The 26,994-nt window shown below is 48.6% G+C and overlaps 1 protein-coding gene across 7 annotated transcripts in view; it reads right to left on the minus strand.

Moving 5' to 3' along the window:
* IMPDH1 (inosine monophosphate dehydrogenase 1) overlaps positions 1-26,994 on the minus strand; it is a 67,003-nt gene that overhangs the window by 11,917 nt on the left and 28,092 nt on the right. For 4 of the 7 annotated variants that reach the window (XM_083461217.1, XM_083461215.1, XM_083461220.1 and 1 more), the window contains exons 3-12: positions 13,753-13,801; positions 10,633-10,734; positions 10,024-10,098; positions 8,085-8,291; positions 6,773-6,860; positions 5,634-5,833; positions 4,334-4,424; positions 3,161-3,256; positions 1,431-1,574; positions 244-388 (exon numbers count right to left, since the gene is read on the minus strand). In XM_083461217.1, coding sequence (XP_083317343.1) covers positions 244-388; positions 1,431-1,574; positions 3,161-3,256; positions 4,334-4,424; positions 5,634-5,833; positions 6,773-6,860; positions 8,085-8,291; positions 10,024-10,098; positions 10,633-10,734; positions 13,753-13,801 — 1,197 coding nt within the window. Of the gene's footprint in view, positions 1-243; positions 389-1,430; positions 1,575-3,160; positions 3,265-4,332; positions 4,425-5,633; positions 5,834-6,772; positions 6,861-8,084; positions 8,292-10,023; positions 10,099-10,632; positions 10,735-13,752; positions 13,802-26,994 lie in introns of all 7 variants that reach the window. The other 3 variants (XM_083461214.1, XM_083461216.1, XM_083461218.1) reach the window with 1 other exon arrangement.

Consider the following 26,994-nt stretch of genomic DNA (forward strand, 5'->3'; position numbering starts at 1 on the left):
TCTGATTGGTAAGCCCTAGGCTCAGTAGTATAGACCACAGCACCACCCGCGTCCCTTGCGTATAGATTAGTAAGGTATAAAAAGTACGATGAGCTGAATCGGAATTCAAAGGGTATGTAATGTCCAATGATGTGTTGCGAAGCCGCTACCCCTTTGCATGCGCCCGTGTCCGGCCTGCGCAAAGCCAAGGAAGGAGTGCGCCCCTCCGGCCCGCCCCTTGTCCCAGGTGCCCCCGCTCCGTACCTGAAGTAGCGCTTCTGGCTGCTGCTGTTCTTCTCCATGGCGTCGAGGGAGCCCATCCCCCGGTACTTCTTCAGCCGGACCCCGTCCGAAAAGAAGTATTCGCCGGGGGCCTCCGTGGTGGCGGCCAGCAGGGAGCCCATCATCACTGGGGGAGAGGGAGAAAGGGGGATCAGGGCCAGAGCGCATGGGGGGAGCCCAAGCACAGGGCGGAGCTGGGGGACTCCCCACTGCAGGAGGCGGTGGGGACACCAACCAGGACAGCTCAGAAAGAGGACTGGACAAACTGGTGGGCAGTGCTGTCCTACGGCTGGAAGGGACCACCAAGGGTCATCCAGTCTGACCCCCTTCTCAGCTAGTGCATCCATGACAGATGGCCGTCCATGCTCAAAAACCTCCAGGGGAGATGGGAATGCAACAGGGACCAGGACTGGAATAGACTGAGCAGGGCACGGATCATAGCTGTCAACTTTTCCCCTTCCTTGCGAGGAATCCTATTCGGAATAAGGGAATTTCACTTTAAAAAAGGGGAAACATTGACAGCTATGGCACAGATTCAAGGATACAGAACAAGAAAAGAACAACGGAATATTCTGGGGATACGCAGTGAAGAGACTTTAACACGGACGGGAGAATTTACGAATTCCCAATCTGGAGGCCTGGGGGTAGGAATCACTGGGGGCCAAGGGGACATTAAAGACAAAACATGCCTGACATTTGTCGAGAATAAACCTAATTTGGGAACCCCTCTTGGATTTTCCATGAGAAAAGGAAATGAATGCCTTTGAGACACCTGGACGTAAAAGAAAAATCAATTAACAGATAGCAGAGAAGATGAATGTTGTCATAGACTGAATGTCTTAAACAACCGGCAGATGGAAAATCAGAAGTCCTCTTTTTAACGACTTCTTTTTCCTTTCCTGCTTCCTTCTCTTCTCTTTCCCTTTCTCTTTTGTAGCTGTTTTTGCCTCTTTTTTCCATTTACATTAAGTTTTCTATTATGAATTGTTAAAAATAAAAAATCAACAAGCATCAGCGACGGAGACACAGAGCGAGGCGTCAACTCCTTCCTTGCTTAGCTGCTCAGCCAGAGGAGGAAGAGATCACCAGCATGCATTTTATTATTATTATTAATAATAATAATAATGTTATTAATGGTGATGGTGATGGCGACAGGATTCCCAGCTCACCTGTCGAGGCTCCTAAAGAAAGCGCCTTGACCACGTGGCCCACGGTTTGGATCCCGCCGTCGGCAATGACCGGTACGCCGAACCTGCGGGCGTACTCTGCCACTTTATAGACCGCTGTCCCCTGGGGCCGGCCGCACGCCATCACTGGCCAGGAGAGAGAAAAGGAAGAGGGGCTGTCACTGCCAGGGGGCCAGCCTCCCGGAGAACCCCGAAATTCTGAGCTGCCAGGGTGTGCGGTTTAAATAGTGATTTAGTTGTATTGTTTCCGAGACACGACACGAAAGGGAAGGGGGCGGGGAGGGAGAAGGAAAGAAGCAAGCTCGGGTTATGCGGAAGGGAGAAGCAGGAAGGGAAACATCTGAGACTCCCCAAATCCCAGGAGGCTGCTTGGCCTTGAAGGAACTGCCCTCTGCATATGCTCAGAGGTGGCCTCTTTTTATTGCCTTACCCCTGGGAACGGAAATAGGATCTGGGGCTTACAGGATGGAGCTATGAAGAAAGGGTCCAGCTGGAGAAAAAACCGCTCATGTAATAATAATAATAATAATAATAATAATAATAATAATAATAATAATAATAATTTATTTATTGGGAGAGGAGACGCTCCTTCAGATATACTGGACCGAGGCCATTTAGGGCCTTCAAGGTCAGCATCAACACTTTGAATTGTGCTTGGAAACGTCCTGGGAGCCAATATAAGTCTTTCAAGACCGGTGTTATATGATCTTGGTGGCCGCTCCCATTCACCAGTCTAGCTGGTATGTGCTACAACTGCGGCTAGGATCTTGCCAGCGCAAAGATGGAAGAGCGCTGAAATACCAACCAAAGAGGAATGGCAGGGGAAAGCGATGGAATAATACGCGGAAATGGCAAAATGAATGGAAAGGCTTTGAGACAAAGACAACAGAGAGTTTAAGAAAGACTGGGAACCGTTTATGTCCTATCTGCAGAATCAACATAAAGAAATGGACTCGCTTGCGGGGTTTGATTAAACACTTGCAATTAACAAAACAAATGCAGAAATAGAAACACCACGTTAAAAGGATAGGAGAATAATAATATATATATTTTTTAAAAAATTAAAGAATATGAAATAACCAATAAGCAGGGAGAGATAATATGCCCAAAAACCAGAAAAGGAAGTCATGGTGGGGGGTGGTTTGGCGATCTATATTATATTTCGGTTTTTTTGAAGCAAAACAACAACAACAACAACAACAACAACAACAATTTATTATTCATACCCCGCCCATCTGGCTGAGTTTCCCCAGCCACTCTGGGCAGCTCCCAATCAAGTGTTAAAACAGTACAACATTAAATGTTAATATTAAATATTAAACATTACAACTAAAATGGCTGTGGTGATGACAAAATTGTAAATATAGATAGCCAAGATAGTATTTTGACCAGACCATAAGACGCACCTAGCTTTTGGAGGAGGAAAACAAGGGGAAAAAATATTTTGAATCTCAGAAGCCAGAAGAGCAAGAGGGATCGCTGCGCAGTGAAAGCAGCGATCCCTCTTGCTGTTCTGGCTTCTGGGATAGCTGCGCAGCCTGCATTCGCTCCATAAGACGCACACACATTTCCCCTTACTGTTTAGGAGGGGAAAGGTGCGTCTTATAGAGCGAAAAATACATTTGAAAAATATATTTTCAAAGGGTGCAGCGTTTTGGGAGCTTCCCTCCCTCTCCCGGTAACCTTCGAACCCGCTCCCAGCCGGGACTCACCTTCCTGTGTGATGCAGATGGAGCCACAGCCCATGCCCACCCGGAGGGCGTCCACGCCAGCGTCGATGAGGTTCTTGGCCTGCGCTGCTGTCACCACTGTGCATCCAATAGGGAAGAAAGCAAAGGCACCTGTGAAATACCTGGCCGGCTGGGGGGGTTGGGCTAGATGGCCTTTGGGGTGTCCCTATCCAGCTCTACACTTGCAGGTCCACTCAGAAGCGGCTAGGGAATAGGAATAATAAACATATGGCCCACTCTATAAATCCACAAGGTTCGTTTTGCTGCTCTACTATTGAGGGGACAATGTCCCCTTTCCCAGTTTTAGCTATTGGTATTCTAGCCGCTATCAGATTCCAATCGGACCTGACACTGAAGAAAGAATGGGAATGTGTGGAAGAATATATGACGAAATGTCGTTCAGAAACCATAGTAACAATATGTGTTGACTGAAGTTTGTAAAGTTAAGGATAAAATATGGAAAGATGGTTAAGGGGGGGATGTGCAAACAATATTTATAATACCTTAGCTGAGCTAAGGTGGAGGGAAATCATAGGTAAAAATATGTAATTAAAAAGAGATGCTTATATCATATATTGTATAACTTGGAAGGTATGGTAAAGAATGAAAAAATATAATGATTGGTCTAAGTAACCAAAAAGATCAGGAGTTATTTTCTTTGAATAGAGGGCAGTGTTGTGGTTTCCCCCCCATGTTACCTCTATTCTCAATTTAGGGTTTTTCTTCTCTGGGAAATGCATTATCTTTGTAAAACAAACACTGCTTTCTCCAATTTCTCTGTTAACGGCGAAGAATGGAAATAGAATAAAGTTTTACTGATTTTGGAAAAAAAGGGGGAAAAAGGAAAAAATATGTATCTGAATGTATAACCATAAAAAAATAAAAATAAAATTATTATCCTTATTTTCAGAAGCAAACCCCACTGAGGTCCCTGGGGCTTACTCGCGAGTAAACAGGGCTGCAGCTGAACCTCTGTGTTTCGATTTCCTCCTTTATTTCCCCTGCCCCTCCAGAAATTTGACCAACGAGCAAAACAAAACAGGCTTCATTACCTTGGCTGAAACTCCCCACCCAACCACCCCAAGGGGGGGGGGGGGAGAACAGTGTTCGGGGGGGGGGATCCTGTCCCCCTGCCAAGGCCATCCAGATACTCACCATTGCCCCCAATGACCTGGAGATCCGGGTATTTGTGTTTGATGTAGTGGATCATGCCGATCTGATAGACGGAGTTTCCCTGAGATGAGTCCTTTTTTTGGCAGATGGGGGGGAGGGAAGGAAAGAGAAGAGAGGAGCCTGTTAACATTCCCGCATTGCGGGGGGGTTGGTCTAGATGGCCTTTGGGGGTCCCTCCAAACTCTACCGTTCCAGGATTCTACGAGGGTTCGAATCCCCACTGGGCCTCGGAGGCCAGACGCTGCCTTCCTCCGCCCAGCCCACCTCGCAGGGTTGTGGTGGGGGTTGAATGGGAGAGGACAGAATCAGGCCCACCCCCTCCAGCTCCTGGGAGGTGCATATAATTAACATTTCATAGGCTGCCACCAATTTGCAAAGGCAGCTACAGAAATACCTTGGTTCTCAAACTTACTGTATATACTCGAGTATAAGCCAAATTTTTCAGCATATTTTTTATGCTGAAAAAGCCCCCCTCGGCTTATTTCCCCAGTTTTTTTGTGCTAAAATTTGGTGCCTCGGCTTATATTCGGGTTGGCTTATACTCGAGTATATATGGTAATCCGTTCCGGAAGTCTGTTCGAAAACCAAAGCGTTCCAAAACCAAGGCGTGCTTTCCCATAGGAAGCAATGCAAAATGGATTAATCCGTTCCAGATTTTTAGAAACAACCCCCAAAACAGCAGTTGAACATGAATTTTACTATCTAACAAGACCATTGATCCATAAAATGAAAGCAATAAACAATTGTATTGCAGTCACACAATCAGTCTGTCAGGAGCTGAACTGGGTTCCACACAGTCGCAAAAACAAAACAAAAAAGAGCCGCAAAGACAAAAAGCGCAAAATAAATAGCAAAAAGAGCCAGACCTCAGCGTAACACTCAAAATGGAAATTATCTGAAGAAGTGTGCATGCACACGAAAGCTCATACCAAAAACTAATTTTGTTTGTCTCTAAGGTGCTGTTGGAAGGAATTTTTTAATTTAATTTTATTTGTTTTGTTTCGACTCAAAACCTAAGTGTGGCACTCAAAATGGAGCATGATCAGCTTCCAAATGAAGTTCGCAAACTGGAACACTGACTTCCGGGTTTGCAGTGTTTGGGCTCCAAGGCGTTTGAGAACCAAGGCGCCACTGTACTCGTTTTATTTTCCAGTTGCAAAACCGGGGTGCTGGCGGACGGGGGAGCTAGCCCTTCCGAAAAAGCGCCTCTGCGAATTCAGCACAGAGGACCATCCTTGCCCCCGGAGCCACAGCCCTTCGGCCAGACGATGCGGGCACCCACCAGCACGACCACGTCGACGCCCGCTTGCATGAGGAGGTCCAGGCGATACTTGTCGTCTTCCCGGGTGCCGATGGCCGCCCCGCACAGCAGCTGCTTCCGGGAGTCTTTGGAGGCCAGAGGGTAGTCACGGTTCTTCTTCAGGTCCGTGCGGGCGATGATGGCCACCAGCTCGTCCACGTCGTTCACGATTGGCAGCTTCCCTGCGCGGAGGAGGGCAGAGGGAGGCAGGGCGGCTGAGAGCCTGGCAGCTGGATCGGGCCCAAAACCGCCCAGCACCCAGAAAAAGAGGGAACATTTTATCACATGTGGTGGGAATGTAAAAAGGTGAAATGCTTCTGGGAGATGATATATAATGAAAAAAATGTTGAAATATACATTTATAAAGAAGGATTTTTAATGGGCGTTGTGGGGAGTGACATAAATAGAAAGGAATGTAAGCTCTTTTTATATGCAATAACAGCAGCAAGAATATTATTGGCCCAAAAATGGAACCAGGAAGAGTTACCGACGATTGAAGAATGGAGGGTGAAGTTAATGGACTATGCAGAATTAGATAAACTAAAAGGAAGGATTTGAAACCGGCAAGACCAGAAATTCAAGGAAGACTGGAGTAAATTTACGGACTATTTAAAAAGTAATTGTGAAGAACAGACGACGTTTGTAGGGTTGCAAGAAGCTTTGTGAGGAGTATTATTGGAAGTATTGTAAAAATGGAGAAGGGGGAGGAGGATTTGTTAAGAGATGTAAAGGCAATATAAAGTTAAGAAATGCATAAGAAGTGGTGAAAACAGTGGATCATCAGAGGTGCTGATGGAAGTCCAAAAAGATTGTATAAGTGATAAGTTTTGTGGTACATTTTATAATTTATATGTTAAAATTAATAAAAAATATTATATATAAAAAACCCGTCCAGCACCCTGCTCTGGCAGCGGCCAACCAGGGGGGAGAACAGCAAGTGGGCCTGACTCTGGCTCCCCACCACCTAGTATCCAAAGGTAGACTGCCCCAGGGGGTGGAGGTTCTGCTCTACTTCCTGAAGCGGAACCGGCCTAGATTACCGGCTCCAACTGAGGAGGGTAGGGCAACGCCAGTCTTAGGGGTCTATGGGGGTAAAGGGTTACCCCCCACCCCCCGCATACCTTTTTTGCTCCTCTGAAGGATCTCGTTGGCTTCTTTCAGCGTGACTCCGGCAGGGGCCACCACCAGGTCATTGCGCTTCGTCATGACCTGCGTGGGGGGCAGGAAAGGGGGCAGACTCGGGTGAACTGGCCCCAAACACACACAGACACATACACAGAGCCAGTTTGGCCACCCCAGGAAAACTGGGACCGGGCATTTTAGGGGTGCCTCTAGACCTCCTGGATGCGGGTGGCACTGTGATCTAAACCACTGAGCCTCTTGGGCTTGCCGATCCGAAGGTTGGCGGTTCGAATCCCCGCAATGACGGGGTGAGCTCCCGTTGCTCGGTCCAAGCTCCTGCCAACCTAGCAGTTCAAAGTGATCATGCCTGACCTTCCTCTCAAGGCCTCTCGGCTGGTGGCCCTCACGGCCTCAAGTGGGAGGGAATTTCACAATTGGACTATGTGCCATGCCTCCATTCCAGGTATAGTTTGAGAAATTTCCCAATGCATCTCCCAACACACTGCAACTAATCCAGAATGTGGCAGCCAGACTGGGGGCTGGGAGCGGCCGCCAAGACCACATAACACCCGTCCTGAAAGACATACATTGGCTCCCAGTACGTTTCTGAGCACAATTCAAAGGGTTGGTGTTGACCTTGAAGGCCCGAAACCTGGCCCAGTAGACCTGAGGGACTGTCTCCACCCCCATCGCTCAGCCTGGATCATGAGGCCCAGCTCCAAGGGCCTTCTGGCGGTTCCCTCACTGCGAGACATGAAACTACAGGGAACCAGGCAGAGGGCCTTCTCAGTGGTGGCACCTGCCCTGTGGAACGCCCTCCCACTAGATGTCAAGGAAATAAACTGCTATCTGACTTTTAGAAGACATCTGAAGGCAGCCCTGTTTGGGGAAGTTTTTAATGCCTGATGTTTTATTGTGTTTTTAATATTTTGTGGGAAGCCACCCAGAATGGCTAGTCAGATGGCTGAGGTACAAATAATAAATTATTATTCTAATATTAATATTATGAAGAAAGACTTTCTTTCTCTTTCCTGAATCTTCTCAGAGGATGGAGGAAGGCACAAGGGGTGGCATTTGAATTGGGTGTAGAACCGGAGGCGGGAGACCACCCCACGAATTCAAGGCCGACGTGAACAGCAGTGGCAGAAATTCAAGAGAGAGCCTTTTTTTGGCAGCTGTGCCCTCTTTTCCCCAGACCCACATTGCAGAGGGTCGGACTGGATGACCCCTGAGGTTCCCTCCCAGCTCTATGCCCGTTCCTTCCCTTTCGTCTTGGCTGCTGCCAAGGGAGGCGGGCGCTCCGGGTCCTACCTCGCTGAGCGCGATGCTGTAATCCTTCTCGGAAAGGAAGTCGATGTCCCGGGAGGTGACGATGCCCACCAGCTTGCTGCCCATCTTGCCCGTCTCGGTGACGGGAATACCCGAGAAGCCGTGCCGGATCTTGGCCTCAAAGACGTCGCCCACCGTGTGTGCAGGGCTCAACACCACCGGGTCCGTGATGAAGCCCTGCTCAAATTTCTGCAGAGAGAGGAGAGAATAATTGGGTGCCCTCTTCCCACCTTGGATCAAATCTACGCTTCCAGGTGCCATAAGAAAGCTGCAGAGATAGCGCAGGACAGTGCGCACCCTGGAAATGATCTCTTTCAGCTTCTGCCTTCTGGAAGAAGGTCCAGGGTTATAAAGACTAGGATTAGCCGTCTGAGAAACAGTTTCTATCCAAATCCAATTTTGGTTTTAAACGCAGTGTAAGGCAGTCTTTAGACGCGGGTGGTGCTGTGCTCTAAACCACAGAGCATAGGACTTGCTGATCAGAAGGTCGGCGGTTCGAATCCCCGCGACAGGGTGAGCTCCCGTTGCTCGGTCCCTGCTCCTGCCAACCTAGCAGTTCGAAAGTACGCCAGTGCAAGTAGATAAATAGGTACCGCTCCAGCGGGAAGGTAAACGGCGTTTCCGTGCGCTGCTCTGGTTTGCCAGAAGCGGCTTAGTCCTGCTGGCCACATGACCCAGAAGCTGTATGCCGGCTCCCTTGGCCAATAAAATGAGATGAGCGCCGCAACCCCAGAGTCGGTCATGACTGGACCTAATGGTTCGGGGTCCCTTTACCTTTACTTTAAGGTAGTCTTTATGTGAGTATATTGTATTTAAAAATGGGGTATCAGAGTTTTTAGGGGGCTAACCAGGTTGGGATAGCTGGGGTAGCAGGCTTGTTGGTTCTGAATGTCTTATGTGGATCCCCCCCCCCAATTTCATTGCTCTGTTTGGGACAATGACAATAAAGATTATCACATCGTATTGTAAACCTTGCCAATTCCTGTGCCAGGAGAATCCAAGGCCAGGGACCCCCCCCCCCCGGGATAAACTGGGGTGGCACCAGGAAACACCTGCAAGCCCACCTTGCCTTCCTCCAGGATGTGTCTCACACACAGTTCACATCCTCCATAAATGTGTCCTATCCTCTTTTAAAGCCATCCTTCAGCAAGGAGTTCCGCAGATCAACTCTGCTCCGCGAAAAAGGGCTTTCTTTTACCTGCCCTGAACCTTCCAGCACTCAGATCCATCGGAAGCCTGCAAATTCTGGCGTTTTAAGAGAGTGGCTAGGATTTTACTAGCCAGAAATGGGAGGATGGCAAGATGCCAGTGAAAGAAGAATGGCAAGCGGAACTTGTGGACTACGCCAAAATGGTGAAGCTTATGGGAAAACTCAGAGGCAAGGAAAATAAAGACTTTTTAGAAGACTGGGAACTGTTTACGATGTGCTTACAGGAATACTGTAAAGAAACCCTCACTAGCGGGGTTTGAGTAAACACAATTAAGGGGGGAAGTGTGTAAGTCAAGGAGCAATGATTGGGAAACCAAAAAAACATAAGGTGTAATTTGGAAAAATATAGTATAAAATGGTAAGAATATTTAGTTGGAAGATTTTTAAAATCAAGGTAAACAAAATAAGCAGAAGCAGCAAATATTTAAAGAATCAGAAAAGGAGGTTGGTGAATTTTTAAATTGTGTTTATGATGATTGTCTTGAATATAAAATTATAAAACCTAATTTTAAAAAGAGAGCGCGAGAAAAACTTTCCCCTGCTGCCCGCTTCCTCCCTGCCAGGCATCATCTTACAAACCCTTCCTTGCTTTTTCGGCCAGCCAGGGGGGAGGAGTGGACCTGCTCCCCGCAACTACCCCGGGGCCGGCCTCGCGGCTCTGTCCCCACCCCAATACGGAGCCCTTCGCCAGCCCCAAATCCGGGCGCTCACCTTGACTTTCCGGACCTCGTTGGCCTGGAATTCCGGGGTGCAGTTGTGATGGATGATCCCAATGCCGCCCATGAGCTGCAGGGGGGAGACAAGCGGGGGGGGGGGGCAAAGTCACAGGGGCTGCATTCTCCCTGGCCCCAGCCCCCCAGATTCCCCACCCCACTCCAGAGATCCGAATGCTGTTTTCTCCCCATGCGGAGCCTCCTTTTAACGGCGTCATACCAGTAAATCTGTACGAATGCCCCCAGGCATGTTCAAAGTCCGTTTCGGGGGCCTAATCCAGCCCACCGGTTGGTCTAATCCAGCCCCCCCCCCCGTGGCAGTTTATTTCCTGGGGTAAAATCTTAAAATAAACCTCACCAACTTAACAAAAGCTCAACAATCAACTTTGGGGTAAAATCCTTAAAACGTCACCAATTTCAATACTTTGGCTGGCCCTTCATTTCATCAAATCCGACCCTCTTTGGAAAAAGTTTGGACCCCACTGCCCCAGACTCAGGGGCAAAACTGCCTCCCCGGGGCTCTTGCTGGGGGGAAGTTGTGAAAACAGAGCTGGGGGCCACCCCCACCCCCGGGGAGGCCCTTCCCTCTCTGGGGACGGCCACTCACCGCCATCGCAATGGCCATGTCCGACTCGGTCACCGTGTCCATCGGGGAGGAGATGAGAGGCGTCTTGAGGGTGATCTTGCGGGTCAAGGCTGACGTCAGGTCCTGGGGAGGAGGGAGAGGGGGGTGGAGGGATGGAAGAGACCCCAAGGGTCATCTGGCCCAACCCCCAGGGCGCCCCCAAACCCCAAAGAGACACAAGAGGGCCAGGCGACACTCGGCACCAGAGGTTCTCCAAGCGGGCGCTCTCGCCCCCTGGAAGGCGGGGGGTGACAAGAGGCATGGGGGTGGCAGGGAGGTGCAGGGGGTGTCAATGACAATAATAATAATAATAATAATAATAATAATAATAATAATAATAATAATAATTTATTATTTGTACCCTGTCCATCTGGCTGGGTTTTCCCAGCCACTCTGGGCGGCTTCCAACAAAGATTAAAAATACATCAAAATGTCACACATTAAAAACTTCCCTGAAGTTTTCGATGACTTTCTGACTTTGAAAAACCAATATCCCTGGATAAAGTTAATCTGTTCTGTCAAATTCATTGCACTAAATAGTTTCCATTGGGCTTTGAAGAAAGGGGAAACTCATTTTTTTAAAAAATTGTGTGGTTATTCTCCTTAGTAGGTCGTGTGAACCGCTGATCTGAATAATGCTTTTTGAATGCGCCGGGGATGAGTTTATGGGCAGGCATGGCCAAATTCGGCCCTCCAGATGTTTTGGGACTACAACTCCCATCATCCCTAGCTAACAGGACCAGTGGTCAGGGATGATGGGAGTTGTAGTCCCAAAACATCTGGAGGGCCGAGTTTGGGCATGCTGTGGGTGCGTGCAAAAAAACTATCACACACAAAAAGGGGTGTGTGTTTTCAAACGATAAATTTTCTCCATAGACATATGACTTCCCATCCCCTCCAATTTTCCCCCATATTAATAAACTCATTGATTAAACTTGTCTGTTTTATTATTACAAGAGTAATAATAATAATAATAATAATAATAATAATAATAATAATAATAATAATTTATTATTTGTACCCCAGCCACTCTGAGTGGCTTCCAACAAACAAAGACTAAAAATACATTAAAATGTCACACGTTAAAAACTTCCCTGAACAGGGTTGCCTGTTCAGTAAGACTGTTCCAATCTATTTTTCTTAACATATAGTATCTACCGAAGTTATTCCAAGGTGGCTGCTGTACTGAGATTGCAGCAACTGCTTTTGAAATATTCCTTGAAGAATTCCCACCTGGAGACGTCTCTCACTTCGTCCCTTGCAAAGAATCCTAGTTTCCCGGGGTCGTTGGGAACTGTAGCACCGCAAGGGAGAGGGCTCCACCCCCAGCGTTTCTCGCCTCGGCCGGCCGCCTGACCTTCACCGTCCCGGCCGGCCGATTAGGCGCCGACTCCATTTGGCCTAATTAGCCTTGACGAGATTATCTCCGCAGGGCCAGCAGCCCCCCCCCCGCATAGGCTGTGCCACGCCAGCGCTCCCCAAACCGGCACCACCTCCCAGATGTTTTGAGGGCCCAGCCCTGGGCAGCACAGCTGGAGGTCAGGTGGGGAGAGGCTGGCGGGGTCCCCAAGAACGCAAGGCAAACCCTGCGGGGGCCAGGTAAGCCACCTCCCTTTTATGGTGTATTCGAAGCCTGTTACTGCTTTTTTTTTAGAAAAAGAAAGTTTGCCTATTTATATAAAAAAATAACATATACCGCTGGATCACAGAATGTACAACAATATCGTGTTTTAATATTTGTATTGTATGTTTTTTTATAATCTTTATTGTCATTGCCCCCTTTGGGGACAACGAAATTACTTGACTGCTCCATAAAAACACTAATTAAACAATACAATAAATTAAATATTGTTTAATAATTTTATCGAGTTTTTAATATTTTTATCGAGTTTTTAATATTTTTATCGAGTTTTTAGTATTCTGTTGGGAGCCGCCCAGAGTGGCTGGGGAAACCCAGCCAGATGGACAGGGTATATTATTATTATTATTATTATTATTATTATTATTATTAATCACAAAGGAGCCATCTGACTCTCCTTCCCTGGAGGTTTTCCAGCAGAGCTTGGATGGGCATCTTTTGCCAGGGATGCTTTAGTGGAGATTCCTGCATTGGAGGGGGTTGGGCTGGATGACCCCTGGAGGGCCCCGTCCAACTCTACGATTCCATGAAAACCATATAGTAAAATCACAAAAATATTGCAAACGAGTGAAGAGCAAAATAATTCCCAACACCTACACCAGGGGGCTCATTTCTTTGGGAAGGAAGGGAAAGGTTAGGGGGTGTCGTGACCCACATGCGAAGAGGGATGGCCGGGGACTTTAGAGGGGGGGAGCGAATGGCTTGTATATTTGTGCTGCTCTGCAGCTCATAAAGGGGCAGGGGGTCTCAGGTGACCGGCTGGGGAAAAGCCCCCCTGCAACACCTAGCATCTAGATCAAGGGAAGTAATAGTGCCACTGTACTCTGCTCTGGTCAGACCTCACCTGGAGTACTGTGTCCAGTTCTGGGCACCACAGTTCAAGAAGGACACTGACAAACTGGAACGTGTCCAGAGGAGGGCAACCAAAATGGTCAAAGGCCTGGAAACGATGCCTTATGAGGAATGGCTAAGGGAGCTGAGCATGTTTAGCCTGGAGAAGAGGAGGTTAAGGGGTGATATGATAGCCATGTTCAAATATATAAAAGGATGTCACATCGAGGAGGGAGAAAGGTTGTTTTCTGTTGCTCCAGAGAAGCGGACACGGAGCAATGGATCCAAACTACAAGAAAGAAGATTCCACCTAAACATTAGGAAGAACTTCCTGACAGTAAGAGCTGTTTGACAGTGGAATTTGCTGCCAAGGAGTGTGGTGGAGTCTCCTACTTTGGAGGTCTTTAAGCAGAGGCTTGACAACCATATGTCAGGAGTGCTCTGATGGTGTTTCCTGCTTGGCAGGGGGTTGGACTCGATGGCCCTTGTGGTCTCTTCCAACTCTATGATTATATGATTCTATGAACACCCACCAAGGGGAGAGGGGAGCAGCTGAAAGACTCAGCCCCCTGGGACCCCTCAGGCAGCCCCACCCAGCAAACGGCGCTGCCCCGTGGGGAACTCGAACTCACCACCTCGTCCGCCGTGAAGTCGATGAAGCCTGGGAGGATCAGGAAGTCACTGAGGAGAAAGGAACGGACGGCAGTTAGCGGCAATTCGTGCATCACGGTGGGTTGGAATGCATGACCTCTGGGGGCCCCACCCACCTCTACCAATCTTTTCTTTTTTTAGTTAAATAATTTTTATTTATTTCCAATTACAGTGGACGCTCAGGTTGTGAACGTGATCCGTGCGGGAGGCACGTTCGCAACCCACAGCGTTCAGAACCCGTGACCCGTGCGTCTGTGCATGTGCAGGTTGCAATCGGCGCTTCTGCACATGCGCAAAACGTGATTTAGCGCTTCTGCGCATGAACCAAAACCCGGAAGTAACCGTTCCGGTACTTCTGGGTTCGGCGCGGTGCGCAACCTGAAATCGTGCAACCCGAAGCATCTGTAACCCGAGGTACGACTATACAAAAATCCAATATGCACCATATTATATTAATACCAAATAGCAATACCAATTCAAACACAAATCAATTACATAGCCAATTATAAATTTTGTGTGGCTTCCCATGTGCTGGCCTTCAAGGTCTGATTCTGTTTAATTCTGCCTCCAGACTGTTACTCAAACCAAATACAAATACAAGATGAATGTACTGCCCATAAATGCTATTTCTATTCTAATCAATCCCGGTAATAAGTAATATGGCATGTTTTAGGTAAAGGTAAAGGGACCCCTGACCATTAGGTCCAGTCGTGGCCAACTCTGGGGTTGTGGCGCTCATCTTGCTTTATTGGCCGAGGGAGCCAGTGTACAGCTTCCAGGTCATGTGGCCAGCAGGACTAAGCTGCTTCTGGCGAACCACAGCAGCACACGGAAACGCCGTTTATCTTCCCGCCAGAGTGGTACCTATTTATCTACTTGCACTTAAGAGTGCTTTCGAACTGCTAGGTTGGCAGGAGCAGGGACTGAGCAACGGGAGCTCACCCCGTCGCGGGGATTCGAACCGCCGACCTTCTGATCGGCAAGTTCTAGGCTCTGTGGTTTAACCCACAGCGCCACCTGCGTCCCAATTATGGTACATCATAATTGGGACGCAGTGGTACCTCGGGTTACATTCGCTTCAGGTTACAGACTCCGCTAACCCAGAAATAGTGCTTCAGGTTAAGAACTTTGCTTCAGGATGAGAACAGAAATCGTGCTCGGGTGGCGTGGCAGCAGCATGAGGCCCCATTAGCTAAAGTGGTGCTTCAGGTTAAGAACAGCAGTTTCAGGTTAAGAACGGAGCTCCGGAGCAAATTAAGTACGTAACCCGAGGTACCACTGTATTTTGGTATAAAAGCTAAAAGCAGAAAGAAAAACAGAAAGAAAATGGGGTAATAATGAACTAAGAAGGAAACAGTTTACCAAAACCGAAAAGAGAACCGTGTTGAGGATGAAGGAAGTCAATTGGAAGAAAAGAAGAAGTGAAATAATATATATATATATATTGTTGACTATTTGATCTGTGTAAGTTTCCGTATGTCATTATGTTTTATTTGTATTCGTTTGTTTTGTTTTGTTTTTTGATTGTGTATTGTTACTTTTATGTTTAGTTTTACGACTGTGTATGTGTTGTAAAATAAACTTAATAATAATAATAAAAGACATGAGAGCATGGGAAGCACTGGGGCAGGATCAGGCCCAAAGGGGCCTATCCGGCCCAGCACCCTTTTCTCATAGTGACCCACCAGAGGCCCATCATGGGAACCCCACATGAAGGATCCGAGTGCGAGAGCAGCCCTCTCCCCGGGGTCCGGCCCTTTCCCGCCCCCGACGGCGTCCGTTGCTTCCGACTGCGGAGGGCAGAGCCTTCAAGAACCCTCTCCGCTGTTGAATATTACTTTTTTGATGTAGACTGCCTATTTTAAACTTATGTTTTATTATCACATTTTTGTATTGCATTGGATTGTTATAAGATGTACACTTTTGGTTTCTTCAGCTTGTAAACCACCTTGAGTATTGTAAGATAGAAAGACGGCATACAAATTAAACACGAGGATGATGATGAGCCATTGCGGCTGGAGCCTTCGACGGCCCTCTCCGCTGTGGATTGGAAAAGGGGACCCCAGGAGGGGCATCACACACCCCGGGGGCAAGAGGGGGGGCACTTAGAAGTGCAGCCACTCCTGGAGAGAATGGGGGGGGGGTGCTTGGACTTGAGACCCCAAGGCGGGTTGACTCCCAAAAGCCAAGCCCCAGGGCCAGACAGGGCCTCCGGGTGCCCTGCGTGTTAATTCAGGGATTCTGGCAGCCCCTGCCCCCATCCCCCCAAAAAACAAAAGGGTCTGGAGGGGCCCCATGGCAACCGCTGCAAAACCATTCATGGGCACCCGGCGTGAGTAATGGGGCTTAGAGAGGGAGGCTGGGGGGGAAAGGAGGGGTCAGAGGAACAGGAGGCAGAAAGCTGGAGCACAAGAGCTCCACGCCTCCCCCCCCCAGCACTGTCAACGTTTTCTGCCCCCGACGGACAGAATTCAACCAAGGCCAGACCAGGGTTGCGGTATTAGAAACTCAGATGATAGTAGTAGTAGTAGTAGTAGTAATAAAAAATTATTTTTATACCCCACCCATCTGGCCGGGTTTCCCCAGCTTCCAGCATAATATTAAAATACAATGATTTATCAAATTTTAAAAGCTTCCCTAAAGAGAGCTGCCTTCAGATGTCTTCTGAAAGTCCGATGGTAATTTATTTCCTTGACACCTGGTGGGAGGGCATTCCACAGGACAGGCTGGTTCCCTGTAACTTGGCTTCTCGCAGGGAGGGAACTGCCAGAAGGCCCTTGGCGCTGGACCTCAGTGTCTGGGCTGAACGATGAGGGTGAAGACGCTCCTTCAGGTATACAGGATGGAGGCCTTTTAGGGCTTTCAAGGTCAGCACCAACACTTTGAATTGTGCTCAGAAACATCCTGGGAGCCAGTGTAGGTCTTTCAAGATGTTGGTGGATCATTGCTTCAACTCGGGTGATCTTTGCTTCTTCCAGTACACTGGCTTTAGTTTGCCTGTCTTCCCAAGTGATATGTAAAAATTTTCAGAGAGCCCGTTGATGGAATCTTTCGAGGAGTTCATAGAATCATAGAGTTGGAAGAGACCACAAGGGCCATCGAGTCCAACCCCCTGCCAAGCAGGAAACACCATCAGAGCACTCCTGACATATGGTTGTCGAGCCTCTGCTTAAAGACCTCCAAAGTAGGAGACTCCACCACACTCCTTGGCAGCAAATTCCACTGTCAAACAGCTCTTACTGTCAGGAAGTTCTTCCTAATGTTTAGGTGGAATCTTCTTTCTTGTAGTTTGGATCCATTGCTCCGTGTCCGCTTCTCTGGAGCAGCAGAAAACAACCTTTCTCCCTCCTCTATGTGACATCCTTTTATATATTTGAACATGGCTATCATATCACCCCTTAACCTCCTCTTCTCCAGGCTAAACATGCCCAGCTCCCTTAGCCGTTCCTCATAAGGCATCGTTTCCAGGCCTTGGACCATTTTGGTTGCCCTCCTCTGGACACGTTCCAGTTTGTCAGTGTCCTTCTTGAATTGTGGTGCCCAGAACTGGACACAGTACTCCAGGTGTGGTCTGACCAGAGCAGAATACAGTGGCACTATTACTTCCCTTGGATGTTGACAATCTGGAAGGTGAGCAGAGGAAGGCGATGAAGATGATCAAGAGTCTGGACACGAAGCCTGATGAGGAGCGCTTGAAGGAGCTGGTTATGTTTAGCCTGGAAAAGAGGAGGCTGAGAGGAGACAGGAGAGCCCTCTTCAAATACCTCAAGGGTTGTCACATGGAGGAGCTTTCTGCTGCTCTGAAGGGCAGGACTCGAACCCATGGCTTCAAGTTACAGGAGAGGAGATTCCGACTCAACATCAGGAAGAACTTTCTGACAGTAAGAGCCGTTTGAAGGGACTTCCTTGGGAGGTGGAGGGCTCTCCTTCCTTGGAGATTTGTCATAATCCTCAGCTGCGATTCCTGCGTTGCAGAGGGTTAGACTACAAGGCCCCTGGAGGTCCCTTCCAGCCCTTCACTTCTATGAATGATATCAAAAACAAGCACCTTTTGAAGCACAAAGAGCACACCGTGCTGCCCACTCGCTTGAGGGGAAGCAGAGCAAAGGCCAAACACCCCCCTGGACTGGGAAGGGAATCCGGTGGCAATGGAGGGATCAGAGATCCCTTACGCAGCAGCTCCGCTCTCGGCCTCCGCGCAGAGAAGCCCAGACGGCTCCCTTTGCGATTCCCATCCGGAAATGTCAGCCCACATGCATAATTGATATTTGCAACCGCAAGACCCATCAAAAAAAACCTCGGTCAGCCATCCAGAGGGAGCTCAGCCACTCCCAGGCAGGAGCAAAAAAGGGAAATTAATTGCATTTGGAATGCATCCAAACTGGCACACGCCTTTGCGTAAAAATTTAAGGGGGGAAGAGATGAGGCTTCTCCAAAAACCGAGCAAAATGCTTCACAGGAATAAAAAGAAAAATTAAAAGGGGGGGCTGCTAAAAGACTTGCTGTAGTCAGACCTTCGCATGAGACACGCTCTCTTACCAGGAAACAGAAAGGGACCTAACCCAGGAAACACTTACACAGCCCTCTGTACCCTGAAAGGTCCACAAGGCGTCTGTTGCTCTTTGCCACTTGCCCTGCCCAGCTCCCCATTAAAATTGGGGTGTCCTGCATATTTTATGTACCATAAACAGTAGGCCTCCTGCAGTGACCCCACTCTAAGGAAGGCATACAATGGCACAGTCCCGCGATTTGACCCCGGAGCAAACATCGAACAGCTGCCAATCGGGACACTCTGGGCCAAACCCGGACAAGACCGTCTCCGAATGCAGCAGAATGAAGCCTCCTGGGGTCCCTCAGCCATGCGCTGGGAGGTCTTGGGGACGCTGCAGCCAGCGCCTCAACTCAGCACCTCCAGAATTCACGACTCTTTGGCACCGACAGCTGCAGTGGCCCTGAACAGGACCCAGGCCCAAAGGGGACAGGATTCTGTGTATGTCCTTCCTCAGATCAATACAGACAGCTGCTTCATGCGCAATCGTTTGTGGAGGGCGGAGAGAAGATTCAGAAGCACGGCTTCCTCTGACCGTGGGAAGAGCGAGCCGTCGAGAGGCCTCTCCTCTGCTGTGAATTTGTCCATTCCCCTTTTAAATCGCGCTTTGCGCATGCGCAGAAGCACCAAATCGCAACCCGCGCGTTAGCAGATGCGGCACTGTGGGTTGCAAACGTGCCTCCCACAAGGATCACATTCGCAACCCGAGCGTCCACTGTATTATTAATAATAATGTATTATTAGCCCACCCATCTGACTGCGATGCCCCAGCCACTCTGGGCAGCTTCAGACAAAAATACAGAGGAATGATGGTTTGGGGGGGACAGGGGGCGGGCAGGGGTGGAGGACTCCCTGGTCCTGAATGGGGTAACTGTGCCCCTGAAGGACCAGGTGTGCAGCCTGGGAGTCATTTTGCGCTTGCAGCTGTCTATGGAGGCGCAGGTCAATTCTGTATCCAGGGCAGCTGTCTACCAACTCCACCTGGTACGCAGGCTGAGACCCTACCTGCCCGCGGACTGTCTGGCCAGAGTGGTGCATGCTCTGGTTATCTCCCACATGAACTACTGCAATGCGTTCTACGTGGGGCTACCTTTGAAGGTGACCCGGAAACTACAACTAATCCAGAATGGGGGAGCTAGACTGGTGACTGGGAGCAGCCGCCGAGACCACATAACACTGGTCTTGAAAGACCTACATTGGCTCCCAGTACGTTTCCAAGCACAATTAAAAGTGTTGGTGCCTTTAAAGCCCTAAACGGCCTCGGCCCAGTATATCTGAAGGAGCGTTTCCACCCCTATCGTTCTACCCGGACACTGAGGTCCAGCACTGAGGGCCTTCTGGTGGTTCCCTCCCTGCGAGAAGCAAAGCTACAGGGAACCAGACAGAGGGCCTTCTCGGTGGTGGCGCCCACCCTGTGGAACACCCCCTCATCAGATGTCAAGGAAATAAACAACTATCTGACTTTTAGAAGACATCTGAAGGCGGCCCTCTTTAGTGAAGTTTTAAATGTCTAATGTTTTCTTGTGTTTTTAATATTTCATTGGAAGCTGCCCAAAGTGGCTGGGGAAACCTAGTCAGATGGGTCAGGTATAAATAAGAAATTATTATTATTTTATAAGGATGATGATGATGATGATGGACTTTCTTTCTTTGTCCTGAATCTTCTCAGAGGATGGAGGAAGGCACAAGGGGTGGCATTTGAATTGGGTGTAGAACCGGAGGCGGGAGACCACCCCACGAATTCAAGGTGGACGTGAACGGCAGTGGCAGAAATCCAAGAGAGATCCCTTTTTTGGCAGCGGTGGGGATCTGCCAAGATGAAAAGCCGTTTTTTCAATTATTAGCGTCAAAGGATGACAACGTTTTCTTAAACCACGCGCTTACTCATTCACTGCTCCTCGTTCCACGCCCACCAGATTTGCACAGTTTGGGGGGAAACAAGAGAGATGGGAGATGCTCTCCCCAAAGCCACAGGCTGCATCCCTCCTGATATCCTTGGCTTCAAGGAAAAGGCGGCGCTATTCTCTGCAAACCAGACAACCAGAAGGATCTTTCCATTCCTCCTTCCCTTCCTCTCCCCTTGAGAGCACCTGGTCTCCTTAAATTTCTGTGGTTTGGCTTCCCCTGCACCCGGTCCCACAGCTTGAGGGCAAGAAGAAAGTTCTCCACTATAAGAACCCAGAACAATCTGACACCCTGTCAAATTCAGACAAGGCACACTTTCCTCAAGCCACAGTGTGCCCGCAAAATGGAAAAAGGGTGCTGTTCAGAAATAAAGGGCCGGAAAGCTGGGAAACCTCTCCATGGAGAGGAATCTCCAAAGCGCCTCTCTGCCAGTGCGAAAAACTCAGATATATGCTAGCGTTCGATTGATGTTGGAGAGAGACTGAGTTGAGAAATAAGACCAAGGGTACATATTGATATAGGAATGTATTAGATAAAATGTAAAGAAATATACAGTAAGAAGAGTACATTCATTTGTAAAAAAGGAATATACAACGGCATAGACAGGAAGTCCAAAGTGTTGGTACCTATATGATTTTGGAATAGTTTTTTCTCCTTGTTTCTTTTCTTTAGGTATATAAACTTTGTATATATGCTGAAAATTATTTTATAATAAGCCTTGTGATGTAATAGGATAATGTTTACCGATGTAACATTAGAACGTTAATAAATAAATAAAACTCAAAAAAAGGAAAGGGGGGGAAAAGAAACTCAGATATATAAACTAATTGCCAAATGGCAACTTAAACCAAGGTTACGGTCACCACAATGGAACGTCTATGCACCATTTTTCCCCATAGTGAGATTTACTATTTTTACTACTACTACTACTATTATTATTATTATTATTTCCATTTCTAGAGCACTTCATCTTCCAAAGAAAAAACCTCAGAGCTGCTTTATTTGACATTAAAACGTCAAATAAAACTACCCCATACAAAACAAATTCAAGCCTCAGGGCCAATATTTCAGAGCCTTCTCTAAGTGACTGCAAATGAGTTTATAGAACCCGGACGGGAAATGGGCACCAATGACTGAAACAATGGAAGTCCTGCCCAAAATAAGGAGAGAAGGAAGGAACACAAACTCTGGCAAAACAAATTCAAATTAAGAGGGAGGATTGGGGGAAGGAGTTACCAGAAGAATGAAGACCAACATTAATACATTATTTTTAAATACATCAGAAAACAGAAGTGTGAAAAGGGGTGCCAGAGGGAGATGGCAGAAAAGGGGAAGGAATTATTTGCGTTGGTCTTCACTGCAGAAGATTCTGGACAGGAATCTGTGCCCAAACCAGTTTTGAGGTGTGTCGTGGTGGTTATTTTTTATTTTTTAAAGAGGGGCATCTGAAGAATTAAGTCAAGCAGGAATGACAAGAGACGAAGGTCTAGGGCCAAGTGACAAGCGAAGGACAAGTCGTCGGGTCCAGATGGAAGACGTCCAGTTCTAACAGAAATGTGAAAACGCTGATCTTCTAATAAAAAGGGGCGGCTTGTTGCTAAAAATCAATTTCCCTCTTGAGGGGCTGGAAGGCGGCCCGTTTTTAAATGGAGGAATTAGGAGGGAATTACAGACCCACGAGCCCACCACCTCTCTCTGGCAACTTTGTAGGCAGCATTGTTAAAATCCGAATAACGGAACATACGGAAGAACAAGCCTGGGCAAAAAACCCAGCAGGGCTTTTGCAGCAGGAAACCTTCCTTCGCCGTGTCCTTCGCATCAGCAACCATGGAGAGATGGAGATAATCTGGTATAAAAAATGTATGCAAGTAGCCGCTCCTCCTGAGCCTGATTTCTTGGACATTAAGTCTCGCTGTGCTTCCAGCTAAGTGTGCACAGGATCGTGACCTTGCAGCACAATCCCAAGCGTGTTTACTCAGAAGCAAGCTGTGTCCAGTTAGGCAGCACTTACTCCTCCAGAAGCATCCAGGGGATTAGAGCCTCCTGTTTTCCGAAAACCTCTAAATTATCCCAGGGGATGAGGATGGGGCCTCCGTACAGGTGAACCTCTGGCTTTGGGAAGAAAAACCAGGAACTAAAGATACGCGGCACATTCTCGCAGCGGAGGGGAGCCGGGGCTGGGGTCTTCCAGGGCCCGGCATTTTAAAACTACTTCCTTAAGCGATCTTGGGTGAACAGTGAGGTGGGTAAGCTTGCACCAGGTAATTCAGGAGTTCCAGAAGGATCGCTTCAAACTGGCTGAACAAGCATCAACACATCAAACAGAGATCAGTGTCTGCAAGATGATGAAGGGCCTGATGAGGAGCGGTCGAAGGAGGTGGGGGATGCATAGACAGGAAAAGAGGAGACTGAGAGGAGATAATAATAATAATAATAATAATAATAATAATAATAATAATAATAATAATACAGTGGTGCCTCGCAAGACGAAATTAATTCGTTCCGCAAGTTTTTTCTTCTTGCGAGTTTTTCGTCTTGCGAAGCACTGTTTCCCATAGGAATGCATTGAAAATCAATTAATGCGTTCCTAGGGAAACCGCCTTCAGACCAGGTCCGGGGACAGTCTGTCCCCCGACCTCTTCTGAAGGCTGTGGGGGGGGACGACAAGGGCTTTTCTTCCCACCCCCAGCCTTCAGAAGGCTGTTCTGAAGGCTGGCAGTGGGAAGAAAAGCCCTTCTTCCCACCTCCCGCCCCGCAAGCTCCGGGGACAGGAGGGCTTTGCTGCCGACCGCCAGCATTTTAAAATCTCCCCGGGACAGCAGAGACTTCGCTCCCGCCCGCCAGCATTTTAAAATCGCCCCGGGACAGCAGGGGCTTTAAAAATGCTGGCGGGCGGGAGCGAAGTCTCTGCTGTCCCAGGGAGATTTTAAAATGCTGGGGGTTGGCAGCGAACGCTTCGCTGCCGACCCCCAGCATTTTAAGATCGCCCGGGACAGCAGAGAAGTCTCTGCTGTCCCGGGGAGATTTTAAAATGCTGGGGGTCGGCAGCGAACGTTTCGCTCCCGCCCGCCAGCATTTTAAGATCGCCCGGGGCAGCGGAGAAGTCTCCGCTGTCCCGGGAAGGCAGGCGGGGGGAGCAAAGACTTTTGCCCCCCGCCGGCCTTCAGAAGAGGTCCAGGACCTCTTCTGAAGGCCGGCTGTGGGCGAAAGTCTTTGCTCCCGACCGCCAGCAATTTAAAACAGGTCCCCGGAGATTTCCCTATGGGCTTTCGTCTTGCGAAGCAAGCCCATAGGGAAATTCGTCTTGTGAAGCACCTCCAAAACAGAAAACCCTTTCGTCTTGCGGGTTTTCCGTCTTGCGGGGTACCACTGTAATAATAATATATTATTTATACCCTGCCCATCTGGCTGGATTTCCCCAGCCACTCTGGGCAGCTTCCAACAGAACACTAAAATACAATAACCTATTAAACATTAAAAGCTTCCCAAAACAGGGCTGCCTTCAGATGTTGTCTAAAAGTCTGGTAGTTCTTGTTCTCTTTGACATCTGATGGGAGGGCATTTCACTGGGCAGGTGCCACTACCAAGAAGGCCCTCTGCCTAGTTCCCTGTAACTTGTCTTCTCGTAGCGAGGGAACCGCCAGAAGGCCCTCGGATCTGGACCTCAGTGTCTGGGTAGAACGATGGGGGTGGAGACGCTCCTTCAGGTATACTGGACCGAGGCCATTTAGGGCTTTAAAGGTCAGCACCAACACTTTGAATTGTGCTCAGAAACATCCTGGGAGCCAATGTAAGTCTTTAAGGACGGGTGTTATGTGGTCCTGGCGGCCGCTCCCAGTCACCAGTCTTGCTGCCGCATTCTGGATTAATTGCAGTTTCCGGGTCACCTTCAAAGGTAGCCCCACATAGAGCGCATTGCAGTAGTCCAAGCGGGAGATAACCAGAGCATGCACCACTCTGACGAGACAGTCCATGGGCAGGGAGGGTCCCATCCTGCGTACCAGATGGAGCTGATAAATACATCAACACATCAAACAGAGACCAGTGTCTGCAAGGTGATGAAGGGCCTGATGAGGAGCGGTAGAAGGAGCTTGCGGATGCTTAGCCAGCAAAAGAGGAGACGAAGAGGAGATATGAGAGCAGTCTTCAAATATCTTAAGGGCTGTCACATGGAAGATGGAGCCAGCTTGTTTTCTCCTGCTCTGGAGGGTAGGACTCAAACCAATGGATTTGAGTTACAAGAAAGGAGATTCCAACTGAACATTAGGAATATTTTTCGGGCGGTTATGATTTGACAGGATTTCTCAGAAGTACGACCGTGATTCTGTACAAGGGGAGAACGGAACCAGGGTGCAGAACACGAACCCAGAGCCTCGCCTTCCCTTTTGACTCAGGAAGCTTCCTCCTTGACCTCCGGCCCATGAACCTCGTCCGGCGGAAGGAGCACAGGCAATCTCAAGGCATTTCTTGCCGCAAAGTGCTGCGATTGCCGCGGGGCATGGATTGTTTTTAAAAGGGGGGTGAAGATGAAATTCAAAGGGATGGAGAAGAGGTCTATTCAAGGCAGCTGGCCATGAAAGCGAAACGGAGCCTCCACAGTCAGCTGCAGTCTACCTCCGAATACCAGGGGCGGGGTAGCAATAGTGGGAGACGGTTGCTGGACGCCCCCTGCTCCGATCCTTTGGTCCCGGCAGCTGGAGAAGACTAACAAGGTCCGCAAGGAGAATATTTGCTGCAGGTCTTGCTTACATGCATTCTCTGTGTGTGGCCTTTTCACTGCGAATTCAGAAGAAGGGAAGGGAGGGCGGAACCACAAACCGAACAGAATACTTTTGAGCCTCAACAAAAGACACCGTTTCTAAAAAAAATGTGGAGGCAACCCGGGGTGGAGGAGGATGACCGTGGTAATCTGATTAATGGATTAATGGGCCTGGATAGCTCAGTTGGTTAGACCATGGTGCTGAGAACACCAAGGTTGCAGGTTCAATCCCTGTATGGACCAGCTGCATATTCCTGCATTGCAGGGGGGTTGGACTAGATGATCCTTGGGGGTCCCTTCCAACTCTACAGTTCTATGATTCTATGATTCTATGATCTTCCATCATATGAGGAGAAGCTTAAACTGTTGGGCTTTTATGTATTGGTGGGCGGGGTTAGGCAGGGGAACTCTCAACTGTGCCAGAGCAAGAATGCAATTTATAGGAGTGCACAGAGCAGAGCTAAACCACGAGATTCGGTCCCAGCTTGGATCAGACAATTCCAAAAGCTTCTGGTCATGACGGCTGAGCTCTCCCCTCCCTCTCTGGTCCCTCAGGATCGAGAAGATGCACAGCAAAGCATGGAGGCAGCAGGATTTTATGCAACGGCTCACTAAGAAGTCACACTATCCATCACAGCCTGCTTGTGGGTTTTCTAGGGGGGGATTCGGGTTGGCTGCTGCTTCTGCCCTGTAGACCTGAAGGAGCGTCTCCACCCCCATCGTTCTGCCCAGACACTGAGGTCCAGCTCCAAGGGCCTTCTGGCGGTTCCCTCCCTGCGAGAAGTGAAGTTGCAGGGAACCAGGCAGAGGGCCTTCTCGGTAGTGGCACCTGCCCTGTGGAACGCCCTCCCATCAGATGTCATGGAAATGAAGAACTACACAACTTAAACATCTGAAGACAGCCCTGTATTGGGAAGTTTTAAATGGCTGATATTTTATTGTGTTTTTATATATATTGATGATTGCAACCCAATTGATGGGCAGGATACTATTATTATTACAATTATTATTATTATTATTATTATTATTATATGCTAGACTACGTAGGCCCTTATTGGCCTCATACAGCTATGGGGCACTTCTTATGTTCTCAAGGAAAAGGAGAACCAACAGGGTTCTAGGATAGTTCTGTAGGTTAGAGTGTGGCGCTGATAATGGCAAGACTGCAGGTAACAGACAACTGCCTCGAGACATCACCTTGCCAACAAAGGTCCGTATAGTTAAAGCCATGGTTTTCCCAGTACTGTAGTCATGTATGGAAGTGAGAGCTGGACCATAAAGAAGGCTGATCGTCAAAGAATTGATGCTTTTGAATTATGGTGTTGGAGGAGACTCTTGAGAGTCCCATGGACTGCAAGAAGATCCATCCTCTCCATTCTGAAGGAAATCAGCCCTGAGTGCTCACTGGAAGGACAGATCCTGAAGCTGAGGCTCCAAGACTTTGGCCACCTCATGAGAAGAGAAGACTCCCTGGAAAAGACCCTGATGTTGGGAAAGATGGAGGGCACAAGGAGAAGGGGACGACAGAGGACGAGATGGTGGGACAGTGTTCTCGAAGCTGCCAGCATGAGTTTGACCAAACTGCGGGAGGCAGTGGAAGACAGGAGGGCCTGGCGTGCTCTGGTCCAGGGGGTCACGAAGAGGCGGACACGACTAAACGACTCAACAACAAAGACCAAATCAGGTTTCCTGAACTTGGGTCGCCAGGTGCTTTTAGACTACAATTCCCTGGTTCTGTTCGCTGGGGATGCTGAGAGCGCTAGTCCAACAATCTCTGGAAAAGACCGAAGTCTAGGAAACACTGGACTCAATGTTCCTCCCAGCTCTTCAATTCTATTAATCTACAGAGTATGCATTATTTATTTTCTCCCCATAAACGCAACACTTGGGAGATACCTGCTGAAGCTACTACTCTTCAGATAAGAAGGACAAGAACTTAGGGAGAGGCTGCTGGATCAGGCCAGAGGCCCACTGAGTCCAGCATCCTGTTCTCGCAGTGGCCGACCGGAT

The sequence above is a fragment of the Podarcis liolepis genome (genome assembly GCF_965112155.1).
Source record: "Podarcis liolepis genome assembly, chromosome: 10".
Classification (NCBI taxonomy): domain Eukaryota; kingdom Metazoa; phylum Chordata; class Lepidosauria; order Squamata; family Lacertidae; genus Podarcis; species Podarcis liolepis.